This window comes from Myotis brandtii, unplaced genomic scaffold, assembly GCF_000412655.1.
Source record: "Myotis brandtii unplaced genomic scaffold, ASM41265v1 scaffold125, whole genome shotgun sequence".
Taxonomy (NCBI): Eukaryota; Metazoa; Chordata; class Mammalia; order Chiroptera; family Vespertilionidae; genus Myotis; species Myotis brandtii.
Window position 1 is genome coordinate 5,621,556 of NW_005354385.1, and position 9,020 is coordinate 5,630,575.

General features: G+C 39.6%; 1 protein-coding gene across 2 annotated transcripts in view; it reads right to left on the reverse strand.

Annotated features, from left to right (window-relative positions):
* Nucleotides 1–2,615: 2,615 nt before the first annotated feature.
* Nucleotides 2,616–9,020, reverse strand: part of RBM43 (RNA binding motif protein 43) — a 20,742-nt gene continuing 14,337 nt past the window's right edge. For both annotated transcript variants that reach the window (XM_005859301.2, XM_005859302.2), the window contains exons 2-4: nucleotides 5,901–6,111; nucleotides 4,695–4,783; nucleotides 2,616–3,908 (exon numbers count right to left, since the gene is read on the reverse strand). In XM_005859301.2, coding sequence (XP_005859363.1) covers nucleotides 3,132–3,908; nucleotides 4,695–4,783; nucleotides 5,901–6,111 — 1,077 coding nt within the window. In that variant the 3' untranslated portion in view covers nucleotides 2,616–3,131. The remainder of the gene's footprint in view (nucleotides 3,909–4,694; nucleotides 4,784–5,900; nucleotides 6,112–9,020) is intronic.

Below are 9,020 nucleotides of genomic sequence, written 5' to 3' on the forward strand. Positions count from 1 at the left end.
GACTAGGAAAGAATTACACACATACACACACCCCACACCAAGTACTTCTACAGCCTGCACTGCTGTAATGGCTTGTTTGCCTCCCTTCTCTGATAGACTTCTAAGGAGTCGGTGAATAGTTCTATCGTATGTCCCACTGCTGTCTTCCGAACACAGCAAAATAGTGTCCCAGAGTATGAGATCAACAAAAATTTCTGAATGAGTTTCTTACCCAGATGCCTAAGCGCCCTTTCTCCCACTCTTCTCCTTTGTAGATCATGATCTCAAACTCCTGCATCCCTTTAAACATTGATAATGGCTCTCTTCACTACCTGCAGCCTCTGAGAAGTATCAGCTTGTTATCTAATTAAATGATAGGTTTTTCTCTCAATGGCAGACATACAACAGGGTTAGGCTTGACAACAAGACGGAATTCACATCGTTTGCCTGGGCACCAGTAACATTCAAAAATAAATTTTAATAAAAATCAGCACTTCCACTTGGGGGGGGGGAGTTTTTTTAAAGATAGAAATTGGTTACACAGCTAGCATATTATAAGAAGAGTGCTGAAATGGACAGCCATATGTAAAAACACCTGAGATATATCATCTTCTCAAGCAGAAGATGCCGTACCAGTTCCTTTAAGTCCAATGAGTATTTAATTTATATCAGATCATGGAATGAGATTCACTATTCTGATCCAGTTCTTTGTTGAAAGACTACTCTGTTGGTATTCAATATCTGGTAATCATGAAAGCCTTGTAGGTATCAAATATAACTCTGCCAGTTATTAATTTATTGAGTCAGCTTTAAATTCATCTTATGTGTATACCCTATAAAAATAGATCTGGTCCCTTGATTTTTCTTTTGTATCTGACAGGATGTTAAGGTTTGTCAGCAGAGGGCGCCAGAGAGACGTTGCAAAAGAAAGGACTGTTTCAGTGTATTCAATAGGCAGGCTACCCAGAATCCAGCTCTCCCAGCACCAGCTTCTGAAGCATGCACCATCAGGCTTACACACCATGGGCAGCCTCTCCAGTGTTCAGCCCCTAGCACACAAGGTCTCCCCAGCAGCCCCTTTAGCCATTTTGTAATGGAGTGCCCTTGGTGAGATACTCCCTAAAGGATGGATTTTCAGTAAGATCCCCTAGTACAAGCCCTCCAGCAAGGACTGGCTCTCAGAGGAGGGCTGAGGAGTTCCTCCTTGGTTGCTCTATCTAAACTGCTCCTTATATCTTTTATTTCTATATTTTTTAGTTCTCTTTATTTCTTGCTAGTCAATCCCTCATTAGTTTAATGCCCTATTATACTTAGCAACTCTTTACATTACATTACACTTTCCCTATTCAAATTATTGTGTGCCTTCTCTCTCCTGATTGGACCCAAACTGAGACAAACTTCTTGAAGATACTTTATTGGGCACTCAATATAAATAGCAAATTTCCCATGATAAGTATTTACTCAGACAGAAATGAAATGTTGTGTTTAAAGAATTAAGAATTACTTACATATTTGGGATTTAGATAGCTGAGAAAAATGAAAGCATGTGAAGGTTTTTCTTCATTTGTTCTGATATAAACAATTCCGATCGTCATAAGCATGATTGTTTATTAGAGCTATGTGAGATATAAACATTTTATTATCCCAAGAGGGTCTCTGCAGTGGCCCAGCCTCTTAAAACTGGCTTAACCCAAAGTTAAATTCAGAGTAGTCATACAACTCAATGACTTGTGAGCCCTGGCTTCCCTTCTTCACTAGAGAACTTTCAAATCCTCTGTCCTCTCTTACTTCTTAATTCTTTAAGTAGAAATGTAGGAGACTACTTCTATAAAAGGGAGAAGCACAGTACAGTAATTAAGAGCACGAACAAGTTACATTACATCCGTAGACTTCAGTTTCCTCATCTGTGAAAAGGACATAAACACAGCACCTACATCATAGGGTTGCTGTCAGAACCAAATGAAGATATGTAAAGCCCTTAAAATTATGCCTGGCAAATAGTGTTTGCTATTCTTTTTGTATTAATGTTTCATTTGATTTCTTTTCCTCTTAGTTCCATATGTGAAAACTGACTTTATTGCTCAATTACAGTTTGCTCTTAATATTACTTTGTATTGGTTTTAGGAGTACAGCATAGTGGTTAGACAGTCATATACTTTGCAAAGTGTTCCCTCTGATAGTGCCAGTACCCATGTCATTATTTTTATCACCTATGATCTAACTCCTCAAATGTTGTTGCTTTAACAATACAATTATAAAAGGAGGAATAAAGAAAAAAGATGCTACACTATCTATATAATTATAACAGAATCAACATTTTATGTAAGCAGTTAGTCTAGATAAAAATGTTCCATGTCTAGTAGTCTTGCACCAATGGGGTTTAGTTAAGTAATAATTTAACTTGCATCAGAAATACTTCCCAAGTGACTTTTGCAAGCATTATTTTCTTAAATTCTTTATTTATTGATTGACTTTGAGAGAAAGTAGCTTCTCAAGTGACTTTTGCCAACATATTTTCTTTAATTTTTTTTTTTTTATTGATTTTTAGAGAGAAAGGTGGAGGAGAGAGAGATCGATTTGTTGCTCTATCCATTCATGCATTCATTGGTTGATTCCTGTATGTGCCCTGACTGGGGATCAAACCTGCAATCTTGATATATCTGGATGATGCACTAACCAACTGAGCTACCTGGCCAGGGCTTGCCAGCATCCTTATTCTATTTAGAATAAATGCAAACTTTGTAAATGCTAAGAAATTGCCAATGGCGTAATCATCATCACCTGAACTTCTCGCGTATTAGAATTAAAGCTACTTCCTTTTCCAAGAATTTGGGGTTTCAGAGAAAGTGAGATTTCTTCAAAGCTTAATGAGTTTTTTTTCAAAGTTTTATACTTTAGATATTACCTTTATAGTCACATAGACTGGGTTTAATCCCAGCCCCATTCCTTGCCAGCTAGATAACCTCGGACATGTGTTTTAACCGCTCCAAATCCTAGTTCCTTCCCCTATAACAGGATAGCAATGACTCTAACGAAGGATGGTCTCAAGGATTAAATGAGATAAAATGGGTAAAGCTATCACCATGCATGGCCTCCTCACTGCTCAGGAAGGCAAAGCAGCAGCCATTATCATCACTATTGCTGAGATTCTATCACCTACCTGTTTGCCTTATCAATTTCATGAGCTCTTTTTTAAACGAGTAAACGTCAGAAGATGATCCTATAATATCAATGTGTGTCTTATAAAAATTAACCAGAAGTTTCTGATGGTACCTCAAACTTAGTTGTTCACATGCCAACTTAATATTTCCTCTCTCTCTCTTTTCCTTTCCTTCCAAATCAAACGTCTCTTTTCTAAGCTCAAAGTGAAGGGCATGTGCATATTTTTCAAAGTACTCTTTTACAAGTTTTTCATTGTTTGGCGGCAAACCATCTCGAGCATTTTTTATGCAAATTGTGGTGATTTCACCTTCCACTCTCTCCTGACATAGCACATGAAATTTTTTCAAAGTACTTTCATAAAAGCCGTTCTTTTTCAGGTACAGAAAAACATCTGTTTCGAGAACAAGCGTCTCTCCACATCTGGCAGTCTCTCCACGTCTAGCCGTCTCGGGTACTGAGGACCTGGGTGACTCCAAAGAGTTATTACTTCTCTGTAGACTCCTTCTGGGGCTCTGTCTACTCCTCTTTTCCCCCTCACTGATACAACTCCTGTTTTTTTCTAAAAGAGAACTTGCTTTAAATAGCAAAGATTCTTTGAGCTTCTTGATAGCCAGAAAGGATCCTTGAACGGAGATTCTTCCATTTTGTTCCAAAGGACTGAAGCATAAACTTGGAATTTTGTTTTTCAGGTCCCTCACCAGAATTTCCAGAGGGAATGGACCTCGAAAAACAGAGAGATCAAGAATAGCATTTACAGAGATCAAGACCTAAAATTAAAGAGAGAGAAATTAAAACAGCACTGCCTACTGGAGCAGACAGCATAAACACAATCTTTTTCTGCCGCTGTCTCTGCAACAGTTACCCTAAACCAGTCCCCAGTTCCCTGACACAGACTGGCTTCTTGCGCCATAGCAGCCCATCAAAGGGATCCCACAACCCCATGGAGCCCACAATGTTCAATTTGGGATTCACAGTCCCTCGCTGCATTCCCCAAAACAGAGCTGGCTAAATATTTTTTAGCAGCAGAATGCTTTTTTGAAACAAAGTCTTAAGTAGAACCCATAGATATACACTGTTCTGGTTCTGCTCTGTGGATAAAGTGGTCCCCCTAGGCAGCCCCCAAGTTTCAAGTTCATCAGATGACTGCACAGAAGCCTGGGTTTCTTACCAAATAAAGTCTAAACCAATGCTTTGGATTTTAGCCTGATTTCTTCCTTTCCTGTATCTTCAAAGATTCTTTTTAATGTTCATGGGTTTTTGTTTTTTCCCAAAATAAGTTTTTAGGTAGATACCCGACATCATCCATGAGAGCATAAAAGCTCACTATCACTTTAAAAGCATCTCATGGGACGTATAGAAACATAAAAAGAGGCCAAGCAGTAATCAAAAAATTTTAAGATACAGGGTTGGCCTTTAACACTGACTCAGGTTAAGGAGTTTGGATTTTCTTTCCAAATCATGGGATAACAGTGACTTGTGTCTCTTACGTAGGGAACACTATAGAAAAAGACGGGATCCAAGACTAACAGCAGGCCTTCAGCGTCACACCTTACCTTTTCACTAAAGTGAGAGACTGTGAGTTGAATGGGTCCAACCTTCTCTGCTAGATAGTGTTTCTTTTTTCTGATGACATTCTCTGCAACTAAGTGGAAACAGTGCCATCAGAAGTGTTTGTGCCTTGATACACTAATAATTATTTTAATTAATAATAATAGAGCCCTAGCTCGTTTGGCTCAGTGGATAGAGCGTTGGCCTGGAGACTGAAGGGTCCCGGGTTCAATTCTAGTCAAGGGTACATGTCCTGGTTGCGGGATTGATCCTCATTAGGGGGTGTGCAGGGGGCAGCTGATCAATGACTCTCTCTCATCATTGATGTTTCTCTCTCTCCCCCTCTCCTTTCCTCTCTGAAATCAATAAAAATAGTTTTAAATAATAATAATAATAATAGAGATGTTCAACTTTATTAGTTAGAATGCCTGGGATTTTTTTTTTCTATATTTTTCTTCTAAATTCAACTTTTAAATCGTTTTCCCTTCTACTTTTAATACATTAAAATTCATTTGTGTAAATATGATCCTAATCAGACTTTAAAAAACACACATCGTTATATATGACTAGAAAATAAACACCTAAAAGTTAATCTCCCACTCTGTTAATTATGGCCACAGGAAACTTCACCTTCTCAAATCCAGGATACCACCCTGTCTGCTTTTCCTCTTATTCATTGGCTGACCTGCTCAGTCTCCTCTGCTAATTCTCTTTTTCTTCCCATTTTCTAGATGTTGGCATGCTTATATCTCAGGCCTCAAAACTCTTTGCTAACCTTTACCCACCTCCTGGGTGATCCATGGCTTTAGATACTATCACTACATGTACCACTTTCTAATTTTTTTCTCCGAGAACATAGAGAGGAAGGGACAGGGAGAGGGAGAAACATCAATGCGAGAGCAAAACATTGATCTGCTGCATCCTGGGGGGGATCGAGCCTGCAACCCAGACATGTGCCCTGACTGCAAACTGAACCAGAAATCTTTCAGTGCCAGAGACAATGCCCAACCACCTGAGCCACACCAGCCATGGCAATTCCCACATATATTCTTGCTGGTACAATATTGTGCCACTTTTATAACCAGAATAGAATACTTTTTTTAAAAGCTACTTTAAACTTCACCAATCCCATGATTCATTTTAATGAAATTCAATTTTTAATTTCATTACAGAAACATTTCTAAGATTACAGAAATTTGATTTAGAAATACCTTTTTTTTCTTTAAATGTTACATATGCAACTCCCATAGTTCTTGTTGGATATATCACATTTTCAACAACCCCGCCTTCATTCTTGGTATCTTGGAAATGTCTCTTCACTAATGTGGTCAGTGATAGATCATTAAAACGGCCAACCGGCAGACCAGCAACTACAACCGTTCTTTCAAAAGCTTTGGATTCCTTGACATTCAAAACTGATGCCTGTAAGAGAAATAATAGGATGCTCTTTAAAATATGTAAGATTCTACTTCATATAGGCAACATCACATACCAGTAGGAGAGGCTATTTTACTCAACAAATGTACCAGTGCAGATGATTAGATTCTTTAGATAGATAGATAGATAGATAGATAGATAGATAGATAGAAAAAATATAGGGTCCACACAAGAAATCGAGAGTTAAATGTAAAAAGTGATATTTTTTTAAAAATATATTTTATTGATTTTCCACAGAGAGGAAGGGAGAGAGATAGTTAGAAACATCGATGAAAGAGAAACATCGATCAGCTGCCTCCTGCACATCCCCCACTGGGGACGTGCCTGCAACCCAGGTACATGCCCTTGACCGGAATCGAACCTGGGACCCTTCAGTCCACAGGCCGACGCTCTATCCACTGAGCCAAACCGGTTTCAGCAAAAGTGATATTTTTTATACATGGAAAACATTCGTTAATATTTGTCTGATTTTAGACATGCCTAAAAATAACAGAAGTCACAAAGAAAAAGATCAAGAAAGACACATTTGAATTAAAATTTTAATTTTAAAAATAGTCAAGCTAGCCCGAGGCGGTACGGCCCAGTGGTTGAGCTTTGACCTATGAACCAGGAGGTTACCATTTGATTCCTGGTCAGAGCACATGCCTGGGTTTTGGGGCTCGACCCCCAGTGGATGCGTGCAGCAGGCAGCCAATCGATGATTCTCTCTCATAATTGATATTTCTATTTCTCCCTCTCTCTCTAAAATAAATTTTTTTTAAAAAAGCCACGCTAACCACAAAAGACGTTCATTTGGAGATGGCTGTATGTTTTGATTGTAGAATCCAAAATATATAAGCCAACAAGAAACACATCCCCTACTTTTTTGTCAGAATCAGGAAAATGTCACCATAAAAAAATAAAACCCTGGCAATAATACTAGGGCTGCAGTGGAGTAAATCCTGCCTCCAAAAACATATGTGAGATGGAATTGAACCACTAAGCGTATCTGCCATTGCAGAGCCTGCCACCACACTGAGCACAGAGTGCCAGCTACAAGTAGATCCTTCCCTGGGCTCACTCTCTTTGAACTTGTTGTATTATCCAGTTAAGGGGCTTCTATTTAAATGTCTTAATGTGTCCCCAGTCTATTTAGGGAAGTGGACCCCTAAGCTTCCCTGCCCAGGGTTTATAGGTGGTTCACAGCTTGACTGTACCAGAGCTCAGACATAATCCCTCCTAACTTACCCCCCGGAAGGACAGCATGTCTCACGGGCCTGAGTAATGGTTAACAGATCACAGAGATATTGTGAGCTCTCAGTTGAAAGAACTCTGTACTCAGAGTAGGACTTCACTGGGGATAAGCAAACTACTTCTGACCTCCCAGGTCAAGTTCATAGTCTAAGCACACACACAGTGTCCTGTCCATCCCAAAAGCACCTTAAAAGGGGTGGGGAGCCCTAGCTGGTTTGGCTCAGTGGATAGTGCCTTGGCCTGCGGACTAAAGGGTCCCAGGTTCGATTCCAGTCAAGGGCACATGCCTGGCTTGCGGGCTCGATCCCCAGTAGGGGGTGTGCAGGAGGCAACCAATCAATGATTCTCTCTCATCATTGATGTTTCTATCTCTCTCTCTCCCTCTCCCTTCCTCTCTGAAATCAATAAAAACATTTTTTAAAAAGGCGGGGGAGGGGGGGTGTTGGGGATGAAAATGGCTCATGTTGAGACACATAAAACAGAGGAAGTATCTCTTGGAAAGGGAACCCATAATAACCTATTGACTGATTACTATGGAAAGTACTTTTATTTTATTTTTTTAATCCTCATCGGAGAATATGTTTTTATTGATTTTTTTAGAGAGGAAGGGAGTGAGAAAGAAATAAAAACAAACAAACAAACATCTATTAGACCTACTGGCCCAGAGCAGGGATGGAATCAGAATTGAACCTGCAACCTTTTGGTGCACAGGACGATGCTCCAACCAACTGAGCCCTCCAGCCAGGGATGGGAGGTATTTAATGGCGGAAAACAGCTTCTGAACAGTAAAAATATGTAAACGAGTTCCTCCATCCTAGCTGCAAGTGGTAAGATGTAAGTATCCCAAAATAGGTCTTCCTAGCAGTGGGAAAAATGACAAAAGAGATTTGTCAGATGTTCAGGGAATTTTACTTCACAGGAGATTTGTCTTCATTACTATCCATCTGGCTGTAAGAGTCCACACCGACTTCAATGGGTAAATGACTAGTGAATTAACTTCCCTTTTGCTCTTCGTCAATGTCAAAGAAAAACTTCCAATCAATTTAAACTCAGAAAACCTCACCTCACCTCTGCCCTCCTCAACACTAATACCACACCGTGTATTTCTTTATCAAAGTGTCTACATTTAACTTATCTTTGAAATCAAAGGAACTTCTCCCTGATAGCTACTAATCTCTTCCATCCCCATAAGGAAAAGAGGTGTCTTTGGAGAGAGCCCTTTCAAGAGTTACCTCAGAGATACAGGATTTTGAAACAAGAGCAGCATCTTAGCCAAGACGTATTAAGGTGACGGCATTTTCCCTGTATCAGTGATATATTTTAAGAGATTTCTGACCATCGTGTCAGAAACCAAAAAGATATAAAGAAAAATCGAGTTTATTTTTGTAAGTCGTTGGGGGAAAATAATTAGATCAGTTTATGGCATCTGTTTATATTTCTTTTCTTAAAACCAGTTGTTGCCCTGACCGGTTTGGCTCAGTGTTTAGAGCACTGGCCTGCAGACTGAAGGGTCCCGGGTTCGATTCCAGTCAAGGGCATGTACCTTGGTTGCGGGCACATCTCCAGTAGGGGGTGTGCAGGAGGCAGCTGATCGATGTTTCTCTCTCATTGATGTTTCTAACTCTCTATACCTCTCCCTTCCTCTCTGTAAAAAAAATCAA